General features: G+C 38.7%; 1 protein-coding gene across 3 annotated transcripts in view; it reads right to left on the minus strand.

Annotated features, from left to right (window-relative positions):
- The window catches only part of LOC130088312 (NACHT, LRR and PYD domains-containing protein 12-like), a 65,314-nt gene that overhangs the window by 7,129 nt on the left and 32,074 nt on the right, over positions 1–26,111 (minus strand). For all 3 annotated transcript variants that reach the window (XM_056255028.1, XM_056255029.1, XM_056255030.1), the window contains 3 exons: positions 22,148–22,321; positions 21,884–22,057; positions 21,620–21,793 (listed from right to left, as the gene is read on the minus strand). In XM_056255028.1, coding sequence (XP_056111003.1) covers positions 21,620–21,793; positions 21,884–22,057; positions 22,148–22,321 — 522 coding nt within the window. The remainder of the gene's footprint in view (positions 1–21,619; positions 21,794–21,883; positions 22,058–22,147; positions 22,322–26,111) is intronic.

Here is a 26,111-nt window from a genome sequence, read left to right on the forward strand (position 1 = left end):
ATCACCTCTAAATAACAGTTAAAGCCCAAAATATGGATAGGATGGGCAATGGAAGACAATATAAACTATTAGTTTGGTCACAAAAATTACTTGGGCATTAATATATATTATTAATGAATCCAGATGCATAAACAAATAACCTAAATTCCCAAATTGGAATAATCAAAGGGAAATAACACTTGATAATACTAGCGCAGAATAATTAGTTAACATATTACAGACATATACAACGTAAACTGTCACATTTGACCAGGGACGTGCACAGGGGGGTTGCTCAGGTTGCCCGGGCAACTGCCCATATGCCCTTCTCGACTCCGGTTGCCCTTCCGAGAAAAAAAAAAAAAAAATCGTACAATGGATGCAGAATTTCACGTAGGCCTAGATAAAAAAATAAAACAAATCGCAAAGCCTCATTCACTTCCATTCGGGCACTCAGCTCAACTGTTTACGTGGCTGCAGCGCTGCACTCGACCATAGACTGCACGCGACCGGTGCGTAAGACCCCGCAAATTACTTAAGGCCCCGCCTCCATCTCGTGTCATAGCGCGTCAATTAATGTGTACAACATCCATGACAAAATGAAGCGAAACTATCCTTCTGGTCACGAAAAGAGGAAGAAGAAAAAACCATGAGAGTGAATTGCGGGAACAACAATCAGGTAAACTTGTGTTCTCTCCTCTCTAAGTTTGATGTCAGCAAAGTTTGATGTTTTTCGGTCTTGCTAACCTAGCTGGGCAGGCAGTGCATCTCTTGCATCACTTTGTGCCTGACAAAAGTGAGAGTAAAATACAATTTTTTACGTTTGTTTTTGATAAACGACAAAGTGCAACGGTGATTGTTTACTGCAGCTCAGAAAACATAACCGCGTCGCGTGTGTTGTCGTGCGTTCATATGCGCGTGCACGAAATGAAACTCGCATTTTTCAAGCAGAAATATGTGGAGACCAGACACACTGTACAATACATGCACGTGAATGATGGCACTCCCAATCAAAGTACACATTGTAAAACAATACACTGATTATCTAGTCTCAGTGTAGTTAAAAACTCTAAACAACTGCACTAATTATGCAAGATAGAAAGCAATGTATTGACAATTTGACATTGATTGACTATTGATTTATAGGCTATATTGAATTTAAAATGTTGATTAGCTGGACATACTGCTCAATATGAATGCACATCCCTCAGTAAATAATAACCATAAATCAAGAATTGCTTCAACATGCATAATAATAATAAAAAAATCATACTGATGCCGAAAATACCCAGGCTGTAGAGAGGACCAAAGTTAATCCCAAAAGGTTGGTGCCCTTTTTTCAGGTCAGAGCAACTGCCCCTCAAAATTCCTGTGCACGTCCCTGCATTTGACTATATTTAGCAGAAATCACGTTACACATCTGGTTTATCTGTCAAACGATCGCACATGAATCGGTACATGTCGGGGCATGCACATGTAAATGCACAAGGTTCAATAATACACTTAAAACATGGTGAAAACATCGAAATCAGAGAAAACTTACTTTATGGTCATGTACTAATACTTTAACACCAAACGCCAAACGAACATCCGAAATAACAGGCAGGAAGAAACTTCTAGGTGCGCAGCTGCCGTTCTCTCCGTAATCTATATTGACGCAGCAGGCAGCAAAAAAAACAAACAATAATGCCTCCTACTGGAAGCAACGGGTATCGCACTCTAAAATAACCATCAAAATAAAAGTCCCACAATAGAAGTCTTCTTTCGGTGAGAGCCTTTTATACATCCGTGCCTCGAGATGTTTGATCACATGTAATCAAACATCTCGTGGCACGGATGTAACTAATACAAATAAATAAAACATTTCCGGTTAACTAGCAGGGCATTCATTTGGTTTGTTAAATAGGAGTCATTCTAGCGCTGGAATGTGTAGTTTCTGAGCTCCCGCTGAGTGCTGGTTGCTATCAGTGGTGCGGATACAGTGTTCTCTATCTCTTGTGGCTCGCGCACAGTCTTCACTCGCGCTTCAATCTATCGCCGTTTTGCTGCAGCTGAATGATCAAATGTGCAATGACAACATGTTGATGGTTTTTCACAAGTCTCCTTGTCATGGCCTTCCTCACCACAGTTACAACAGATGTGTTTGTTGTTGCAGCTTTTAGACCCGAGTCCGTACTTTTGACAATTTAAACACTGCAGAAGGTTGGGTACAAATAGGTCCACAGAAACACTTAGAAACCCATTACAAATTCTTTCTAGAAGTATCGGCTTATTGAAAGTGATGATGTATGTATTAGTTATAATCATTCGTTCTTCTCTTTTGATTATTATTCCCTTTCCCTTCATCTTCATCTTTCCCTTCATTTCCCTCATCTAAAATATAAAACACAATTATAGACTGATATTTTTCTATTTTTTACAGGTCTGAAAAATATAAACTGATTATTCAATATTAGGGCTGTCGATTTAATGCAAAATATCACACAAGCACTAGCCTAGAAATCTAGTCGCACCCTAGCGGCAGGAAAAAATTATTTTGCAGCCAGTGTGGTCTAGCAACTCTTTGTTGGCTTTCGAGCTGGAAAAAACAAACTCTAGTCAGGCCAATCACATCGTGTATAGAGTTGGTGGGTGGGCTTAACATAATGATGGCAGTGATGTGACGGTTCCGCGTGATTTCCCTGCTACTTAAAAACAAAGAAGATGACCACTGCTCCTGGCGAACAGCGGCCTTTCGAATCGGCTTTGGCCGCGACTCTGGAGGACTTGGAGTTAAGAGAACGTCACTTAAGTCATTCTTAAAAAAGGAAGATGTGTTCAGAGTTTTGACGATTGGATACCCTGGTGGGAAAACACATGGGACTCACACTCATCATCCACAACCGTCTGTTGCTCTGGTTGGTTGTAGCGCTATCCTATTGCGCGCAGAGGGATTTTGAAAGACAACCGTTTATCCCGCCCTTTGGATTGAGGTATTCCAATGGTGAGTTCCCAGACCTAACATCTTGATGTAGGTCTGGCTTGCCAGGCTACACAAGTAGTGTTTTTCTGTCCAGAATAGCACGAGTGAAAATGTGATACTGATTTTATACAACAGTTCAATAAATCGGAAGTTAATGTTGTGTTATTTTGGGCAATATTGTCTGTTTTGCTTAATTTTGCCAACAAAAATATAAAGACAAAGCAGAACTCTTCGAAGACTTTGTTTTCAGTTTGCACCGCTTTCCACTGAGTTAGTTGTCATTGTTTCTGATTAGTTCTCATTTAGTTCAAGTGTGTGTTGTTAATTATCCTCATTTGTTTGTGTACTTAAGTCCTCTGTTTGCTTGTATAATTAACCCTCTGGGGACCAAGAACGCGCCCGCGCGTTTTGCTGTTTTTTTTTTTCACATAGCAGCAACATAGACTTAAAATACTCCGTCATTTATAGTCATATAAATAAAATCAATACATGATTATAAACTATAGAGGGTCTTCTTTTTTGTGTACACTCACATTAACATCAAAACCGTGTGGTTTTTTTTAAATAAATAAAATAAACAGGGTGCGCTTTCAGCTCTCTCTGTCTCCGCAAAAATCTTTCTGAAACATGTCTGGAAAATGAACTGAAACTCTGCTAATACTTATCACACAAACATGAAACATACGTCTAAAGAACGCTTTAAATTTCTACTTTTAAATAAAACAATTCACATTTAAAACAAATATTCTCCTGCAATGTAATCTGTCTGAAACTAAAGAGAAGTACAGTTTCTCCTGTCTCAGCTCATTATCGTTAATTTGTTCACACCCACTCGCAGAGCTCGCTATTCATAAGATAATGTGTTGAGGCCATTTGCAAAATAGATAAACGCCCCCAGGCAAATGCTGCAAACACACTATATTTTTTAGTCAGATTAAGATTCGTCTTGCGCGGCTATGAGGAATAATCCTGGGACATTTAATACAGAAGTGCTGGTTTATTTTCACTTCGAGGAGGACCAACAGATTCAGCTGAGAAAAAAACATCTGTATTTTAAAACACTGCTTTTTCTTAAAACATTGTGTCAGACGTATTTGGTAGCATTATTCTCGTTTCATTGTGTATTAACTTCATATAGCCCTGATATTTGTAGAAATAATAAAAGTGTATTTATAAAACAAAAAAGATTTGTTAGAACAATTTGTGTCTGGCACAACAGGTATGAAGATACGTCTGGTTTTAAATTAACTCAAGCTTTAATGAGTACATCTCTCGGTGCAATAGTCAGAAGTGATTCTGCGGTAATAGTTTAAATGTAAAACAGCATGCACTTACTTTTCGTGTTAATACTTTGTGTGATTCAGCATCATAGATAGAGGGAAAGTTGCACTAAACAAAGTATCAATTTAGTCAAGCAATCTCAAACAGAAAGACTATCACTTAAATTCTTAATTATCATTTATTCCTATAACCACTGAATGTTGACAGCTCTCAAAGAAAAGTCTTCGCCTAAAACACATACAATCCGAGAAACGAGATGTGAACGCTGTCATCTGCTATCTGAGCAAGATGACTAAAAACTAGTGATACACCGTCATTTGCAAACTTTTGTGTATTTCTTATAAACAATGCTTTTCATCCCTCTTTTCTTAGTGATTTGGTCTTTTTGAATCTTGTATGGTTGTTTTGGACACATGTGATTTCTGTATAAAGATTATGTTTTAAAAGTTAGTCCATAGGCTTTACAAGAGTGTGTGACTTTGCATCACTGCGATGACAAGATATGTTGGTGTGTAAAATACACCCAAAGGTTTAAGCACAACTATTTACACACATACTGAGTGATATCTAACATATTGTAGATTGCGAACATTCCATTATCTGTTTATTTGGGATTAGAGAACATCCTTAGCTACTTAGCTCATATGTTTCTTTAATTTGTTGGGGTGTTAGTTAAAAAGGTATTAGTTAATAACAAACAAACAAACAAAGGCTTTAAAGCAACATGGAACCGTAATATTAATATATAAAATATGGTATAGTTACATGTCGAAGCATACTTACAGTTTGAAAATGACTTCCATAAAGTTTCTTTTAGTAAAGCTATGCCTGGATATTCCCAACACAAAATTTCACGTTTGTGGGGGTGCATGAGACCTCTCAAAGATTACACCAAAATGAGCTTTTCTCGAACATTGCATGTTTGCACTATGCCTGAAACGTGCTTTTTTTTTTTCATTTTCATTTTCTCTTTAAATGAAAGGGGACAGTGTTAATCAACATTAAAACAATGTAAATGTACCCAGCCGGGTGTAATAAAAGGCAACCTTAAAGATAACCACAGGTATAAAATCACAAAAATAAAATTACATACAACACATTATGAAATTTTTAAGAAATAAAATTCATATAAAATAAATATATAATGTTTAAATGCACACAGAAAGGCATTAGCCCCCACATGTTTGGCTCTCTACAAGCCTGGATGATGAAATCTTCCCTCACTGCCCCTCTGGTTACCCTAACCTCACTAGATCTAAAATCTATAAAATCACATGGTGGAGAAGGTGCTAATTTTATAAATTAAACAAATGTTTTTCAATTTAATGATATTATCCCAAGTAAGTAACTGATATTTCCTCAGAATACTACAGTGGTGGTATTGCTACAGTGCACTAATCAACATGCATTCCCTATATGTGGTTGTTAAACGCCTCAGGTAATTCATATGAAAAGAAGTTGGTCAGAAGAAAAACAAAAAAACATTTAAAATGTTAAATACATTTAAAAAAAAGTCTAAGTAAATACTATGTGTTTGTCACAAACACATCCTCGTGTGAGAAAAGCACCTCGCTACATTACTAATCAATTAATCACAGAAATAATGCTTGTCATCAGACTGATTTAAAGAAATTAAAGCATAAGTAAGGGTAAATCTTTATTTAAAGAAAATAGACTTCTGCTTTTGCAACACACAACATTATAAATGGTCAAAAACGTATTAATGTTCAAAAACTTCTATTCCATACTTTGAAGCCTCATGGTTTTAGGTCTGTAAAATAACAGAATTAAAAAGTATGTAAAAACTTTCTCGAACATTTTCTGATGATGTATTAAAATGTACGTATACCATCCATTGTATTTTAACTTTTATACAGCTTTTTTTTTTTTTTTATGTTTTAAAATGTGACGGTGAACTTTTCAAATATATGTGAAAAACGAAACTTTCTTTAATTAAAAACAACTCCCTGATCTTTCCACAGACAATACATTGTAGGGGTGTGTTTGTGTGTGTGCGAATTTCTCCTGCGACATGATGTTATTTGTTATAAAACAGTAAAAAGCCCTTTGGAAATGGACTCTCCCAAAAACCCCCGCCTCTGCTCGCGATTTGGACTGTTCTAAAACTTTCCGGGTGTTTGAAAACATCTAATGGAGAGAGAATGTAATGTTACAGATGCTCTTGTGTTCAATGTAAATAATAGTTAAAATCAAGTGTTGTTAACTAAGGAATATGTGTGTGCGTGCAACTAATTGTAAACACATGAGCATATTTTATTGTATAATACGTTCATAAGAGAGAGAATTTAGATTGTGAGGCATTCCGTCTTTAGAAATGTTTGCACTTTATATTATTACCACCCTCCCGTGTTATCTGTAGAGTATGTCATGGTATATGCATGTTGTGTAGACTTCGACTGTGTCTCAGGCAGTGGCGTAGGTTTGATTTTGAAATTGGTGGGGACGGGGACATCAATGTATAAATATATTTTAAGTTTTGATCGAAATTATTGCTGGGATATATCAGTGTCACTGGATATTGGTAGGGACACGTCCCTAGCGTCCCTACTAAATTCTACGCCCCTGGACTCTCAGGGGACATGTACGGGCATGTTTGCCGTTTCGAAGGACCATATATGTTGTTCACTTTTAACTTTTTCTGCTTCGGTGTAATTACATGGGTGCATGATGTCCGGTTAAAACAATATAGTGTTTAGGCATAGTCATCTACTTTTCACCCTCTCAGATTCACTGCAAAGAAAGTAACGTTATATTTATTATTTATTACATTAAATACATATATTTATTTAATACGTGGGTATTTATTAACTTAGTAGTCTGTGAGCAGTCTGTATATTCCCCATTTGTTAATCCGTCTCCTCTGTCTTTTCAAGCCAATCCATAACGTGGTAAAAAATAAAATCCAATATCGCGCTCTGTGACTGTTTTATTCCATGTAAATCTTCAATCGTTATATCCACGTTGGCCAATCTGACTTCGCAAAATGAAAAAATATATTCCACGTGTTCCGCTGGTTAATTGTGTTAAGCACGATCCATGTAATTTTCGTGGAGCTAATGTTAAATCCATCATAGCTTCATCACGGCATCTCTCGGGAGTCTTGGGGTCTGCAGTAGCGTAAAATCTCAAGTGAATGCACGTTGAGTTTGTGGCTTTTTTAAACAGACCGCCGCATGATACGGGGGCTGGGTCTTCTTTCATTATGTGCGTGTGCGCACACTGTGGGCACTGTATGCACTCTTTTCCCACGCAAGCCGCGTGGTGTGGGAGTGTCGTGGGAGGAGTCTGAGTGGGACTCTACGCTCACTTTCAGTCGGTCATTGCTGTCTTTGACACCGAGCTGAACAGGCGTGTTTCAGTATGCTCTACACGCCAAAGTTTTTGTTCTTCTCTCTTCAAAACGCAGTTTTGTAAACGTAGGCCTAAGTCTTTTTTTAAATTGATGGTTTTAGAAATAGATCTTTTTCTGTAATGAAAAAAACTCTCTTAACTTGTTTTACTTTTCTGTAAATGACTGATCTTTGACTCTTTAACGTTTTAACATTTTTAAAATGTTGTTTTAGATGTTTTAATACTAAAACATTTTGATAACTTTAAGAAAACTTTTTCATTAATGTTTAACATTTTTACAAATGTGTAAAAACACTAAGACATGTGTATTTTAAACTTTATACAACGTTTTAATACCTTTAAACACTTGAAACTACTACTTTTGTTCAAATATATGTTAGAAATAGATCTATTGCTTGATATAAAATTTTAATACATGCGTTTTTACTTATTTTTGTGATTGAAAACCCCTTTTTTAAAACAGATGTTTTATGTAAAAAATGGAACATTTTACAAAATAATGTGTGAAGGTTAAATGCTTGTACTGTGTCTTAATGATATAAATAGGCTTAATAGTTTTAAGCACTATACGTGTTATCTGAAAAGTAAGACTTTTTCTTAATATGTATGTTAGAAAATATATGTATTTGATAAATATAAATTTTAACATAATGATAGGTAAGCAGAGTTTAACAAGTATTTACACCAGATGACAAATATATACATATACATATATATATATATATATAACATGCATCATTTCTGATAACTTTAAGAAAACACTATTTAAACTTTTTCATTAATGTGTTAACGTTTTACAAGTGTATGAACACTAAGACATATGTATTTTAACTTTATAACCCTTTAAACCCGGTGTTATTGCAAAAAAGTACATCTTCAAATATAGTAATTAGATGTTTTAATACTAGAACATTTTGTTAACTTTAAGAAAACACATTTTTAAACTTTTTATTTAATTATTGAATTATATATTTAAATTTATTAATTATTTATTTTTTATGTCTAAACGTTTTTAACATTTTACAAGCGTATGGAGATCGCTAAAAACACACTTTTATACATTGTTTTAACATGATTTTGAACACTTTCAGATGTGTGTAAAAGGACCATTCTTTAATAAAAACACTAAACCTATCTCTGACTATGTTCTCATTATACGTTTTCTGGCATCCTTCTTAAAAAGATTGAAAATGTATTGTTTTGAATGTTTTTTCCATCATTTTGAACATTTTTACATTGAACAAGACAGATGCCCATAACAGGTGTACAGCAGGTGCCCTTTCCGGAACCGGGTCGGATGGGAGGGGTTTCGTACCGTGGGAGAATTCCCGCGGTCACACGACCTCTCCGGAAGTGGGAGGGTGGAGGTGGAAAGAGGAGGGGAGACCGTGGGAAAATTCCCACGGTCCAGGTGTTCAGACCGGAAGTGGGTGGGAGGGATAAAAAGGGGCGGGGCTAAGCGTGGGAACCATTTTATTGGGCAATAAAACTGTCAGTTTGACGACTTGTGCCCTTATAACTCTCTCTTGTGTGTGTGTGTGTGTGTGTGTGTGTGTGTGTGTGTGTGTGTGTGTGTGTGTGTGTGTGTGTGTGTAAATGAATGAATGAACGCACATATACGCACTGTTACAGACGAAATAAAAGACAAAATTTCGTTGACTAGTTTTGGATAAAGTTTTTCAAATCAAATAAGCATCAAATAAGCTTCAAATAAGCTTCAAAATAAAGACATCAGCTTTTGTTTGGAGTTTCTGGGGATAGAAGTGTCCAGACGTATGCACCCTGTATTTTAAAGAAGAACATTTAATTACACTACCGTTCAAAAGTTTGGGGTCGGTACGATTTTAAATACTTTTAAAAGAATTCTCTTCTGCTAACCATGGCTGCGCTTATTTGATTAAAAATACAACAAAAATCAGTTATAGTATTAAATATTATTCCAGTGTAAATCAGCTGTTTTCTGTGTGAATATATAGTAAAGTGTAATTTATTCCTGTGATCAAAGCTGAATTTTCAGCATCACCAGTGTCAGTGTCTTCAGTGTCAAATGATCCTTCACAAATCAGTATAATATGAGGATTTGATGCTCAAGAAACATTTATTATTATTATCAATGTTGAAACAGTTGTTGGTCTGTCAGTTGTACAGTTTTTCTTTTTTTTTTTTTGGATTCTTTGATGAATAGGAAGTTCAAAAGACTTTTGTAACATTATAAATGTCTTTACTGTCACTTTCGATCAAATTAATTATTCCTTGATAAATAAAAGTATTGATTTCTTTCCTCCAAAAAATAAAAATAAAATTCTCACTGACCCCAAACTTTTGAACGGTAGTGTATTTGCGATACATTATTCATTCACAAATAATTCAGGGACATTATTCACGTCCCTAAAGGTTAGAGTTTTCCTCATTTTTTAATTAAGGCATTAAGATTTTTTATTCCTCTTTTTAGTCAACTTTAGCATGGGTGTGTTCACTTCTAATTCTAAGCAGTGTGTGTGTGTGTGTATATATATATATATATATATATATATATATATATATATATATGGCCTATAATTAAAAAGCTATTTTAACCAGAAAAATCTACAATGCATGCCCAAAGTCGTGCAGCCATATAGTTTTTCTTGATATCAGTCCTGCTGACTTCAACATTCACAGGAGACTGTAATGAAAAATCAAACACCTTGGAAATGACAGGTATGTACTATGTTTCAGGAATGGGACAATGCTGTGTGACTGTGCAAGCCTCTGTCTTTAGATCAGTGTTTACTAATGTGCTTTTTTGTCTTTTGTTGTGTATCTTTGGATTATGTTGTGTTGTAAATAAATCCAAACAATCTAAAAGCCATTATTTTTTAAATCTCCTCATTCTTTGAGCAAGGCTCCTCATAATGATAGGGCCTGATAGCACCTAATAGGGCTATTATGGGAGGGTCTTTGTCTTTCTCAGGTGTGGAATGCCACACATATTAATGAGAGATCACGCCTCCCCGCATAAAGCTTTCTCACACTAAACACGTCATCCACATTCTAAAATACTTTATTGACTTATCTGAATGAGTAGTCAGGATGATTCTCACATAGTTTTGGAGTAAATATTCTAGACTATGTGATACAATTTTCAAAAGTCTTGTGAAGAAATAATCAATATGTGTTTTGTGGCCTTATTTCAGAAACTTTTATTTTTAAGTTTTTCAATAACCATGCATAAATAATATTCTCTCAAAAATACAAACATGTACATACATGTTGCTCACAGATTATGGTATAATCCGTTTGTGCTATATAGAGTGAATTTACACATTTGCCATTAACATGTTTATAAATAACTGAAAAAAGCACAAATGTCAGTGCATGTCAAAACATCCCAAGGGCCCCAAAAAACCCTTGGTCCCCAGAGGGTTAAGTCATACTTAAGTCATTGCTGTCGGGTCTCGTCTGTGTTACATGTGTTGAAAGCCGTTCTCTCTGTTTGGATTTATCTGCCTGTGGATTTATTAAAGATTACCTTTGCTTTCATCATCGTGTTCGTGAGTGTCCTACAACACAGCGCTGTGACAGCGGCGTTTCATTTCTGAATCCGTGCTTTGGACAATTGGGTGAATCAATGATTCAATGGACCATTCATAAAGATAACTTATTCGTGAATGAATCAGCCGTTTGAACGAAACGAAAGAATGAATGATCACCCTACCTCAGTTAGCTCGTTTATTTGTCACCATGGTTTCTAATTTGATTAGTCAATATTTTCAGCTGTTGCCTAATTAGTTCTTTGTTTTCTCCCAGTATATGTCTGCCTGTGTTTCAGTCTTCTGCTGTCGGTTCTCGTTAAGGTTTGTTCTGAGTTTGGTTTAGGTTTTCCTTGTTGATCTTCTTCATCTTGCTTTCTGCCTGCACCACGGTTAGGAAACGTGACAAATTCAATGACATAATCTTTAAGACATTTACCGCTACCGACTGGCAGTTTTTGTTTCTTATTTAGAGTATAAGTTCATTTTTTTTTTTTTTTATATTTCCATATAAAAAAACATTAAAGGTATAGTTCATCCAAACATTTTGTCATCATTTACTCAACCTCATCGTCCAAAAATGTATGTTGTTGTGTTCTGTGTAATTGCACTAGAGGGCACTAGTGAGTTCAAGTGAACAAGAAGAAAAAGAGAAAGGAGGAGAATTGCGAATAGTCATGGTTGATATGAGTTCGTGAACTAGTGTGACATAAAGAAGTTAAACAATTCTACTTACCTCGTCTACTAATCTTCGAGAACTACATGCTGGCTATTAACGCGTCAGGAGATTCCTGGACGGCTGCTCGAAGACACGCAGTTCTTTTACATTGCTTGGGGACAGAAGGACAATGTATTTTTTACACTTTGCCGAATACGGGGACGACTTATGATGAAGCAATGTCTGCTTTGGAAGCACATTTCATTCCGAAAGTCAATGTGGTTGTTGCACGTCACCAGTTCAGACAGAGAGCTCAACGAGCGGATGAAACGATTGCGCAATACACTTCAGCCTTGCGAGAATTGGCAGTCAATTGTGCTTATGGTACAGTAGAGGATGAAATGATTCGGGATCAGCTCATCGAGAAAGCGTACGCTACAACAGTGCGCGAGAAACTTCAACTGGATCAGCCCCCTTCGTTGGGCGCTGCTGTAACTGTTGCGTGCCAGATTGAGCAAGCGTCGCACAATGTGAATTTACTTCGAGATACTGCTACGGTACAAGCGGTGAGTTCAAAGACTTCTCATTATCAATCGACCACACAAGACAGACCTAAAACTAAACCAAGCAAGTTTACTGTGTCACAGCGTGCTTGCTACAGATGTGGCTCCAATAAGCACTTGGCAAATGCATCTGATTGTCCAGCATCTAAAGCTAAATGCAATTCATGTGGCAAAACAGGACATTTTGCGAGAGTATGCCGTTTGACAACATCCGTTCGCGCAGTTCTGCCTGAAGTACAAATATGCAATATGAACTGTGAAAATTCTGACGACAGGATTAAGTGTTGTGTGCACATTTCTACTGACACAGGGCAGTCTATGGAGACTGAGTTTGTCGTGGATACAGGCTCTGTAGTTTCGATTTTGCCAGAGACATTGTACAGGGATTATTTCAGTGCATCTCCACTGTCTGCGCCGAGTGTCCAATTGGTCAAGTACATGAGAGGACACATTGCATGGAGTGTCTGCTGCTACCGTTCCACTCTACATTGTGAAAAACGGAACTGCCTTATTAGGAATGGATGTACTTAAAGCACTGAAATGTACAATTAACCATGACTGTACTGTTACCAGAGCCGATCCTCCCTATACGCACACTACGCAAGCTGCGTAGGGCCCCGCAAATTACTCAAGGCCCCGCCTCCCCCTCGCGTCAAAGCGCGTCAATCAAAGTTTACAACATCGAACTATCCTTCTGGTCACGAAAAGAGAAACTGAGAGAAAAACACCATGTGAGTGAATTGCAGGAACAGCGATCAGGTAAACTTGTGTTCTCTCCTCTCCAAGTTTGATGTCAGCACAGAACAGAACAGTAAAGTTAAGTTGATGTGCATCTCTGTCTGTCTCCAGCCCGATCTCATGAAAGCGCGTATTTATACCACGAATTTAATTTCTCGTGCCATTTATACGCCAAAAATAGTTTTTGCGTGCATATGATACGCACTTTTTGGCGTGTAATATGCACGCACTCTACACCCCTAATCCTACCCAAGAGATTTACAGTGCGTAGCATATGCACGCAAAAAACATTTTTGGCGTATAAATAGCACGATAAATTAAATTCGTGGTAGGCTATAGATACACACTTTCATGATATTACGTTTGATAATACAAAGGGCAACGGTTTTTGTTTATAAACTGCAGCTCGGAAAAGATAACCGCGTCGCGCGTTAACATGAGTTCAAATGCGCGTGCACGAAATGAAACGCGCACTTTCCAGAAAAAAAAAAATCTATGGGGACCAGTTACCAGTACAATATGGGCGTTATGGCACTCCTCATTAGGCGCTCACTTTAAAACAAGACAATGATTATCAAGTCTCCAAATCAGAATAGTTACAACCCTGCAATAAAGCAAGATGGAAAGCAATCTATTGATATTGACTATTGCATTTAAAATTTTGATTGGCTGGACATACTGGTCAATATGGATGCACATCAATCAGTAAATAATAACCATTAAGTATCAATTATTGCTTTTATCATTTAAAACACAGTGACATGCAATGGCAAGCCATTTTAGCTTTTATTAATTCACAGGATGCATTTTTGATATCAATAATTAAATTTGTACTATTTAAAATGTGAATTATTGATATTAATATAAAATATGTCTATTTCTGATATCAGGAATTACATTTTCATTAGTACTAACTAAACGAGGGAGGATTGTAGTGGGAGAACTGGGGTGTCAGGTGTGACTGTGTGGCAATGGCAAATGGTTTACATGGGTCAGGTAGGAGGGCCCCTTAACAGATTTTTGCTTAGGGCCCCAGGGATGCCAGGATCGGCTCTGACTGTTACTGTTTCTATTACCTCTGCTTCAGTTCACAGTGTTGTGAATTTTGAGCCGGTGGGGTATGTGAAAGGCTTCATGCTTCATCCCATATGGATGAGCTGTTAAATGAGTTGAGGGGTGCAGCTGTATTTTCGACTATTGATCTAACATGCGCGTACCATCAACTACCCTTACATGCTGATAGCCGTGACTTAACTGCCTTCATTACGCATGAGGGGCTTTTCAGATTCCGTCGTGTTCCTTACGGATTAGCTTCTGCTCCTTCAGCTTTCCAGAAAATAATGGAGACGGTGCTAAAAGGTGTTCCAGGTGTACGAAACTATTTGGACGATATAATAGTTTACGCCGCTTCACAGATTGAACATGACAAAACTCTTCACAGTGTCATTTAGAAATTGACAGATGCTGGTTTGACACTGAACATGCAGAAATGCACATTCAACAAGACTTCCCTCAAATTCCTGGGTCACGTGATCTCAAAAGAAGGAATCTTACCAGATACTACTCACATCGAAGCTATAGTCGATGCTCCTACTCCACACAACGTATCTGCTCTTTGTTCGTTCCTTAGATTGATCTCGTGGTACAGTAAATGCTTCCCAAACTTTGCCACGGAGGTGGAACCATTACGTGCTATTCTGATAAATGCTCCTGAAACTTTGTTCGAAAGGACTGCAGAAGCAGACTGTTGCTTTAACAAACTGAAAGCTGTTCTAGTGGAGAGCCCAGTGCTTGCACTTTTTGACCCTTTTCTTCCTACGATCGTGTCAACTGATGCTTCAGACTATGGTCTTGGTGGAGTACTGACTCAACTCCATGCAGATGGTGTAGAACGCACTGTCGCTTTTGCTTCACGTACGTTTAGCGTGACCGAGAGAAAATAATCTACAGTGGAAAAAGAGGCTTTGGCTTGCGTGTTCACTGTAGAGAAATGGCGCGCGTACTTATGGGGTCATCACTTTACGTTACGTACTGACCACAAAGCATTAACTACAACCCGAATTCCGGAAAAGTTGGGACGTTTTTTAAATTTGAATAAAATGAAAACTATAAGACTTTCAAATCACATGAGCCAATATTTTATTCACAATAGAACATAGATAACATAACAAATGTTTAAACTGAGAAATTGTACACTTTTATCCACTAAATGAGCTCATTTCAAATTTGGTGCCTGCTACAGGTCTCAAAATAGTTGGGACGGGGGCAACAAATGGTTGAAAAAGCAAAAAAATTTGAAAGGATTCAGGTGGGAGAACATCTAGCAACTAATCAAGTTCATTTATATCAGGTCTGTAACATGATTAGCTATAAAAGGGATGTCTTAGAGAGGTGGAGTCTCTCAGAAGTAAAGATGGGCAGAGGCTCTCCAATCTGTGAAAGAGTGCGTAAAAAGATTGTGGGACACTTTAAAAACAATGTTCCTCAACGTCAAATTGCAAAGGCTTTGCAAATCTCATCATCTACAGTGCACAACATCATCAAAAGATTCAGAGAAACTGGAAAAATCTCTGTGCGTAAGGGACAAGCCCGAAGACCTTTATTGGATGCCCGTGGTCTTCGGGCCCTCAGACGACACTGCATCACTCATCGGCATGATTGTGTGAATGACATTACTAAATGGGCCCAGGAATACTTCCAGAAACCACTGTAGGTAAACACAATCCGCCGTGCCATCTCCAGATGCCAACTAAAGCTCTATCATGCAAAAAGGAAGCCATATGTGAACATGGTCCAGAAGCGCCGTCGTGTCCTGTGGGCCAAGGCTCATTTAAAGTGGACTATTTCAAAGTGGAAAAGTATTCTATGGTCCGACGAGTCCAAATTTGACATTCTTGTTGGAAATCACGGACGCCGTGTCCTACGAGCAAAAGAACAGGGAGACCTTCCATCGTGTTATCAGTGTTCAGTTCAAAAGCCAGCATCTCTGATGGTATGGGGGTGCATAAGTGCATACGGTATTGGCAGCTTGCATGTTTTGGAAGGCACTATGAATGCTGAAAGCTATATAAAGGTTTTAGAGCAACATATGCTCCCCTCCAGACGACGTCTATTTCAGGGAAGGCCTTGTGTATTTCAGCAGGACAATGCAAAACCACATACTGCAGCTATTACAACTGCATGGCTACATCGTAGAAGAGTCCGGGTGTTGAATTGGCCTGCCTGCAGTCCAGATCTTTCACCTATAGAGAACATTTGGCGCATCATTAAACGAAAAATGCGTCAAAGACGACCACGAACACTTCAGCAGCTGGAAACCTATATAAGGCAAGAATGGGACCAAATTCCAACACCAAAACTCCAGACACTCATAAACTCGATGCCCAGACGTCTTCAAACTGTTTTGAAAAGAAGAGGAGATGTTACACCATGGTAAACGTGCCCCCATCCCAAACTATTTTGAGACCTGTAGCAGGCATCAAATTTGAAATGAGCTCATTTATTGGATAAAAGTGTAAATTTTCTCAGTTTAAACATTTGTTATGTTATCTATGTTCTATTGTGAATAAAATATTGGCTCATGTGATTTGAAAGTCGTATAGTTTTCATTTTATTCAAATTTAAAAAACGTCCCAACTTTTCCGGAATTCGGGTTGTACTTTGCTGGCTACAAAAGGAATTGGATGTGCTGAAATGAGAGTAGCCAGATGGTCAGCCCGGTTGCTGTGTTTTTCGTATGACATTGAATACCGCCCTGGTGCTCAAAACCAGGCCGCAGATTGCTTGTCAAGAATACCCTTACCAGTGATGAACGAGCACACTGAGGAACCAAAAATGGTTGCCGCAGTCCTTTCAGGGTTACATTCAGTGTCCATGGAGGATTTTTCAAAAGCTTCAGAATCTTGTTCTGAGCGGTTTACTTAGAACGCAAATACTGAATGGCTGGCCACACAACAAGAAGGATGTAGATCCAGCCCTATCATCATTCTTTTTCATTCGTGATGAACTGTCAGTGTACAACGGATTGATCATGCGATGTGAACATCGTGTCGTTGCCTGGTGCCTGATGTAGCTGGCTCAAGAAACACACCAAGGTTTGGTCAGAGCCAAACAAAGGCTACGTGAACTGTACTGGTGACCGAAAATGGATTTGTTAGTTAACTCAGTGATTTCAACATATCTTTCTCGTCAACTTAAAGCTATGGTATACGATTTTGAAAATCGGTCGAGAAAGCCTGAATTTTTAAAAAACTCATCCCGCCCCTCCACACACACACCCCTCCCCTCTGTGCTACCCGATCCCTCCCACCGGGAAACGAACTGAACTACGTCACTCAGTCAAGCTGTGATCACCGGTAGTAAATATCGGAACTGAGATGTAATGTCAGTTCATGTAATGTTCAATCTAATGACCTCGCTAATGACACATATGTAAAATTGTCTTTAGACACTTGAACTTAGTTGCTTCATCAACAATTCAATGTCACGTTTGAGTTCACGTCAACGCAAGATTAGCAACACATGAAATGTTCTAAACTCCCCACCACCATTAGTATAATACTACTAGTATTGCTAAGGTTTTCAGTAATTGTTATTGCAGCACACAGCGCATCTTGTTCAAATTTTGATCGGCTCGAACAGAAACCCGCTAACTTAGGCCAACTGAAATATATTCAAGGACTTCAAGAAATATAATTACTTTGACCCGTGATAGGCGATGCTAAACGGCTAACATTCCAATGCCGACCGACAGCATGAGCAAGTTGTCAAACTGATAAAAAGCTATTTTTGTAACACGTCCATAAAAGTATAAATAAATGTTTACCTGCTCAACAAAAAGTCAGCTGTGTCAGCGTCGGTCTTTAGTCCCAGATCTTCCTGAAGCTTCCTCCAACGGTCAATGGTGGACCCTATATTTATCCTACTCAAAGTTCGGCGTTCTTGACTTTTTTTTTTAATCTCTGCTCGTTCCTCTAATGACTTTCTCTTTCGTCCTTACTGTAGGGGCAAGCAGGGGACGCTTGCTGCTGTCTTTTTTTTTATCCATTGCTGATATGCTACTTAGCTAGATACCATAGACTGTCAGCTGCTTGCTCGCGCAATTTCATGACGCAGGAGGGGTGCGGTGGGGTGGAGACGCGAGCGCCAGGCGGAGTTTCAGTGGAGCTGGTGATTGGATGAGAGCAGTTGACCAATGTAAGCTGTCCGGCCGGACAGCTTACATTGGTCAACTTCTCTGCGGCTGTACAGCCAATAGAGTGAATGGATTTTTTTCATTCTTTTTTCTATTCATATTGTTAGGTTTGTACTATATAACCATAACCAGCATCTAAACGAGGATATTAATAATGAACAATCTTTGAAATCGTATACCCTAGCTTTAATGATAAATCTGCAAAGACAGTTAAAATCTGCTCCATTACAACCTGTAGATTTGCCGGATGGACCTTGGCAAAAATTGGGTCTTGATATCGTCGGGCCTTTCGAGGCTCTGACTCGCTGTCCCAGTTTAAAACTAGATTACAGACGCATCTCTTTAGCCAAGCATTCACATAATGCTTACCTTTTATACCACTGTTGAATCAGATCAAATGCATTTAATACTATATTATAAAACTTGAAGAGTCTGTAAGTTATTTGTATAGGTTGCATAGTATTTACAGTCATTACGTTCCAGTGTATATTGCGTGAATGATGGGTGGTTGGGCAAATATTGTGTTTTGCGGTAGGTGGTATGCCAAACGGAACCGTTGCCACTGAAACTGCATATTAACGCACCAGGGGGGCTCGACAGCCTTAGTCAAACGGGTTGGCGCGTATGGTTGGGCTGCGGAGAGATTGTGAGATTGTGGTTAGGTCTCAGCAGCAGGAGGGATGTAAAGGTCAGTAAGCTGGGCTGAGTTGAGTGGGGGACGGGGGACGGGGGGGGGACTCTGGGACGCCAGAGTCACTGTCTTCATGTTTTTATCATCTACTCTCGTGTTATGGAAATCATTATGAACAGCAGCTATGCTAATTATTTCCCTTTTTTCCTTTTCTGCTGTTATCTCGGGATGTGAGTCCCGAGGAAAATGGCGTTCGTCAGCTCCAGTTTGTATCCAGCCTCTCACGGAGACTTCAGATGCCCCAATCACAAAGCCTGTGAAGAGACGACTCAATTCTGTCACCTGATGGAATTTTGGTTCCTTGCCACTGTTGCATTGGCTTTTGGCTTGCTTAGTTGGGGACATTTAATATTCAATAATATTATTGATCTGCCTTACTTAAGGTGGACATTGACGCAATTTTCTTTTAGAAACAAACTTTGTTGTATTATTTTCATGTTATCACTGTGAAGCTGCTTTGATACAATCTGTATTGTAAAAAGCGCTATATAAATAAAGGTGACTTGACTTCCGACTTGCTGCATCAGGTTGTCGTTTCGCAATTTCATTGGTGGACTATTACAGCAAATGGCCAGAAGTTGCTTTTTCTTTACATGTCACTACTGAGGTTGTTACTTCTTTCTTACATTCTGTGTTTGCACGAGAAGGAAACCCTGAAGATAGAAACTGGACCTCAGTTTCTATCTTCAGCTTTTTCAGATTTCCTTTCTGAACGTGGTATCAAACACCAGGGGTGGGCGGTATGACCAAAATACTATTTCACGGTATGACTAATTTTATTTCACGGTAACAATATATTTCACGATATAGTTATTTATATATTATTCACGAAAAATCGACAACTGTTTGCGTGTCATGCTGAATGTGATTTTCGTGTTTAAAAACTATACATACAAGATGGAAAGATGCAGATAACTATACATTATTTAAGGTTATTTCTATTCGTTCCGATATTGATATATGAACTGTTGTTGTCAATTAATGCTTTCCCCGTTGCGAACGTGCACTCCTCTAAACTGTAACTAGGGGTGCTGCACTGCTTTAGTGACTGCTGCGCCTTTCCCCCCCGAAAATATCACGTTAACAACAACAACCCTTTAGAAAATGTAATTCCTTTGTGGATCCTCTTGATCAGTTTCTCCATGTTTCTTTGACAATTCTCAGTGTTTCAGTCTCACGCACGCTGCACGCGAGTTAACCACGCCCACTTATTTACATGTCGCGGTATACACGGAATAAAAAAATCTGTTATGGTTGACATTTTCTACCGCGGTAACGATATATACCGTCATACCCCCTAGCCCTATCAAACACCTGCGTACAAGTGTGTATCACTCACAAAGAAATGGTGCAGTTGAACGCTGGAACAGAGTACTGAAAGAGTGTATCTTATCTGCGGAACAAATGAGAAAAGCTTGGAGACTGTCAGTAGTTAAGTTTCTTCAGAGTTACCGTGCTACTCCTCATGCTACTACCGGTGTATCCCCATCTGAACTTTTGCATAACCGGAAACTGAGAACGAAGGTAGACATTTTCCCTGTCAGGGGGAAAAGTGACAAATGTGCTGGTGTACGAGATGCTGTCAAGGAAAGGCAGGAGAAAAGTAAGAAATACACACGACAGGAAGAGGAGAGCCAAACCTGTTTCTTTCAAGGTCCTAAAGTAAGCTCTAAGTATACCTTACCTTTGTCGATTCGTGAAAAGATCAGACCAAATTCATTCTTGCTTAGTGATGGAAAGAAATGGAATGGACTGAGACTGACTAAATTTCCAGATCAAACTGAAAAAAATGTTCTGGGATCAAATCTGCCTGCTCAAAACTGAGTTGTTAAACCACCAGTGTGGATGAAAGACTGCATAAAGTAGTGAAGTCAAAAGACAAAATGATTGTGGAAAAAAAAAACACACAAAAAAAACACATACTTGTTCTAGTGTGTTAAGATACTTAGAATGGCAGTTCTAAATAATACTGTTTATGTTAGGAGATTTAAATTTTGACTTGCAGTAATGCATAATGTTCTTGTATGTTAAGAAGTGTTACTATGGCTGTTGTCTTAAAACATACTGCCTTACAGGTTAAATACTGTATAAGTCACCTACTGACTTTATGTAAGGGGGGATGTTGTGTTCTGTGTAATTGCACTAGAGGGCACTAGCGAGTTCAAGTGAACAAGAAGCAAAAGAGAGAGGAGGAGAATTGCGAATAGTCATGGTTGATATGAGTTCGTGAACTAGTGTGAAATAAAGAAGTTAAACAATTCTACTTACCTCGTCAATACGTTGATGTCCTAGAGTTAACTGCTTGCTTACATATTGATATCAGAATACAACAGTATGTGTAATAAATTCTATGCTGAATCACATATTTATTCTGAAGTTACTTTTTGTAATGTCTATTTGATGTTTTACACAAGGACTTGATGTGCGACTAATCGCCACATCATGTAATTAATTTGATTAAAAAAATGTAACTGCTTGACAGCCTTATTCAATATATTGGTAATGAATACATTCTATGAGAATTTATATTTCAAGTTTTGACTGTAAATGTCACGTCCATAATGCTGGAATTGCTCTATATCAAAATGAGAGTAACCGACCTGTGGTCAGATCACCTGAGGCAGATCTTAATACCAGGTGTAAACCGGGCCTCTTATTGTCCCACATACTTGAGTATCTGCAGTGAGCAGTTTGGATCCTTCAGTTTGTCAGAGAGCAGCTTGACTCTTGATTCTCCTGGGTGATTGTAGCTCAGATCCAGCTCTCTCAGGTGTGATGGGTTTGAACTCAGAGCTGAAGACACATAACCACAGCCTTCCTCTGTCACCATACAGCCAGACAACCTACAGACACACACAGTCAGAACATCTACAAACACACATCAACATTATGACCGATAGACTGTAAATAATCTCTCATATGTTCTTAAATACCTCAGTATCTGCAGCTGACAGTTTGGGCTTTTCAGTCCATCAGAAATAATCTTCACTCCTGAATCCTGCAGGTCATTGTTACTCAGATCCAGCTCTCTCAGGTGTGATGGGTTTGAACTCAGAGCTGAAGACACATAACCACAGCCTTCCTCTGTCACCATACAGCCAGACAACCTACAGACACACACAGTCAGACCATCTACAAACACACATCGACATTATGACCGGCAGACTGTAAATAATCTCTCATATGTTCTTAAATACCTCAGTATCTGCAGCTGACAGTTTGGGCTTTTCAGTCCATCAGAAATAATCTTCACTCCTGAATCCTGCAGGTCATTGTTACTCAGATCCAGCTCTCTCAGAACAGAGTTTGAGGATTGTAGAGCTGATGACACAATTTCACAATCCTGACCAGTGAGATTACAGCCAACCAGACTAGAAGAGAGTAAATACTGCACAATAAGTTGGGGTTCAGGGTGCTTTTCTTTAAAGGGGCAGCAGTAGCACATCAAAAAACAGAAAAATAGATGAATAAATAAATATACACATACATACATACATATACCGGTACATACATACATACATAACACACACATATATATATATATTTATATATGTGTGTGTGTGTGTGTGTGTGTGCGTTATGTATGGATGTATCTACCGGGATATATGTATGTGCATATTTATTTATTCATTTATTTTGATAAATGCTGCTAGCACACACACACACACACACACATATATATATATATATATGTGTCTGTGTGTTATGTATGTATGTATGTACCGGTATGTATGTACCATATATGTATATATATACATTAGTGCTGTCAAACGATTCAAATATTTAATCGCGATTAATCGCATTAATGTCATAGTTAACTCGCGATTAATCGCAATTAATCACACATTTTTATCTATTCTAAATGTCTCTTGATTTATTTTTGTCCCATTCTTTTTTTCTCATTTTAATGCTCTTATCAACATGGAAAAGTGGATCGGCTTGCTTTGTGCAAATGTGCAAATTATCTGAATAGTTCTGCCAATGATTACAGCTCATGGAAATCAAAACTCTATATCTCAGAATATTAGAATAAAGAATGTATAATACAGAAATATCAACCAGGGAAGAGCCTTTAATCTCTCTACTACATGAACTTAAGAAGTGAAATAAATGCATGTTTTATTACTGGAAATTATAAAGTCACAGTTGAACAGTAATATAAAGTTTTTCCACGTTTGAATAATTTGGCACACAGCGAAATGGTACAGCCAATCACAGAGGACAGGAACTGTAACCAATCATGTGTAGTGAAATGATGCCGACTGGATCCGCCCACCTACTGCCAAAAAGATTAACCGCGAGCAAGCGAGCAGGTTAGAGTTTCCCGAGCAGCAGAGCAAGGACTTGTACATGGGATTCTGCGCGCGCTCAAAGCACAGTTTTCTCCTCGCGGGTTACAATCCTGCTCGCGCGAGCAGAGAAATTCTGCGCGCAAAAGTAATATGCGCGCGTGCGGCTTTCGCTTGTGCGAATACTATTCACCCAGGCATGAGCAATATATCTTGATAATCTTTTAAGTGTGTACTTTTAAATTATCTAATTCAAAACTAAAATAAATATTCTGTTTATGTAATCTATATAAAAGGGAGAGATGTCAGCCGTTCTCATTATCGTTCTCGCAGCTCATTATTCTGCTAATATGACACGCCCACGGAGAGCGCGCGCTATTCAAACGCTAATGATCTGAAGCAACACATGCAGACGTGTAAACGCCCACATAAACTCGGCAAAACACATCAAGTATAATCAGATTAATGTACTATGTCTTCTTGCGAGGCTGTGAGGAATAATCCTGGGACATTTACCTCAGTGCTGGTTTATCCAAAGCATCCAGCTGAGAATTGTGTAAATTTTTTATTCTTGTGCTTTGTTCTAATCGCGATATAGAATAGTGTCTGTAAACGCAAAAATACTGTTTAAATATGAATCACATTTTTGTGTGTGAATGAATGAATGAACGCACAGATGCGCACTGTTACAGACGAAATTATGAAAGACAACATTTCGTTGACTAGTTTTGGATAGATTATAAAGTTTTTACTCTAAAATAGATATCAAATAAGCTTTTGTTTGCAGTTTCTGCTCATATGTATAGTATGTTTTGTCAAAAATAAACTAATCTAAAAATGTTGTAAGCAGCCAAGCCTATTACTTTAAGCAGCTGATGGCTGCTGGACGGTGCTTGTTAATGGACGCGCTCGCTTGGGTTGTTATTCACAGCAATGTCCACACCAAGTTTAATATGCTTACATTGTAGATTTATTTTACCGTGACTGGTCCTCATTTCCATGTAAGCAAGAGTCCAACAAACAGTCAATAAATCCACAGTTACAATTTCTTCACCCTGGCAGATTTCATACTGCACAGCATGGCACATGATAGCTCAGTGTAGCATAGCTTAGCGGTCAAAAAACTGTGTGCACCTTCCCTCCAGCAACACATGTCACCTGAAGGAAGGTTCCTACCTATATTCAGCAACCAATTACCCAAAGAGAGACCCCTACTGGACACACACCTGCATAAGGTTTAAATAAAGACAAAATGGCTCTTACATACCGGCCCCTAATTGGGATGAATCAAACATACCAATTCCCAATACATAACAAAGAGCCACAAATAGTGAGCACAATAAACACACATGACGCTTATCACAAAACCCCTCAGCCCATAGACTCGTGTAAAAAACAAAGCTTTGCTACAGGCCTGTCTATAACACTGGTCTTAGTTTGTAAACGCACAGAACGAACCAGCCCCTTTTTGTCAGGGAATGTTTCCAAAACTCTTCCGAGTGGCCAGGAGCCTCGAGGCGCCGTTGGATCCATAATGGCCACAATGTCTCCAGGCTTGAGGCTATTCTTAGTTTTATTCCATTTCTGCCTCTCCTGCAGCAAAGGTAGATATTCTCTCACCCATCTCTTCCAAAAGAGATCTGAAATGTATTGGACCTGTCTCCACCTTCTTTTTATATACAAATCATGTACATCAAACAATCCAGGAGATAATGTCGGCTTTCCTTTCAGCAACAGGATATGATTAGGGGTCAGAGCTTCAAGATCCATTGGATCGTCAGACAATTTTGTGATTGGTCGATCATTTAAAATGGCCTCAGCTTCACACAATACTGTGTGGAAACCATCATCATCAAGCATCTGCTGTTGGAGAACTGCAGTGAGGATTTTCCTCAACATGCGGATGACCCGCTCCCAAACCCCACCATAATGGGACCCAGCAGGAGGATTGAAACTCCACTTAATGCCCTTCTGGCATAAAACTCCTTGAATGTTAGCCTGATTCAATGATGAAAGTGCCTCCCTAAGTTCTCTCTTTGCCCCTATGAAATTTGTACCATTATCTGATAGAAGATGCTCCACTTGCCCTCTTCTACTGATAAATCGACGCAAAGCATTAATACAGGCATCCGTGTCAAGAGAAGTGGCCAATTCAAGGTGAACTGCTCTGCTGGACAAGCAGGTGAAGATGACACCATAACGCTTCGCTGTGCCTCTTCCCTTCTTCACCACTATTGGTCCAAAATAGTCAACACCTGTGTTGGTAAATGGCGGATGGTCTGGCAGAATCCTCTCCTTGGGCAGGTCAGCCATCTTTTGCCCCATCATCCGACCATTATATCTTTTACAGAAACAACATTCTGCTATGATCTTTCTCACAGCTGAGGTGGCACCTGTGATCCAATACCTTCTTCTTAACGTAGACAACATGTGGTTACGCCCACTATGGCCAAGCCGTTGATGTAAATCCCTCAGTATAAGGGTAGACACATGCTGATCTTTAGTGAGGAGTAGTGGATATTTTGTGTCTTCTGGCAAAGAGCATCGTGTCAGCCGCCCTCCGACTCTCAAAAGCCCATTATCCAACCATGGGTCCAGCTTATAGATGGAACTCTGTTTGCTTACTATATCCTTCCCAGAAGACAAAGCATCGATCTCTTCAGGGAATCTTTGCTGTTGGCAGTAGCAGATTATCGCCAGCTCCGCTTCCATAAGATCTTCTGCTGACAAGATTTGTCCTCCTGTTGCATCTTTAACTATCTGACTCTCTTGCACCAAAGCACTCTGCTTGTTGGCATCAGCAATATCTGGCTCCATCCTTTTGCGAGTTCTTCTCAACAATAATATCCTCTTCAACCTAAGCAACCAGCCA

This window comes from Rhinichthys klamathensis, unplaced genomic scaffold (genome assembly GCF_029890125.1).
Source record: "Rhinichthys klamathensis goyatoka isolate OS25496 unplaced genomic scaffold, OSU_Roscu_1.1 h1tg000116l_1, whole genome shotgun sequence".
Lineage (NCBI taxonomy): Eukaryota > Metazoa > Chordata > Actinopteri > Cypriniformes > Leuciscidae > Rhinichthys > Rhinichthys klamathensis.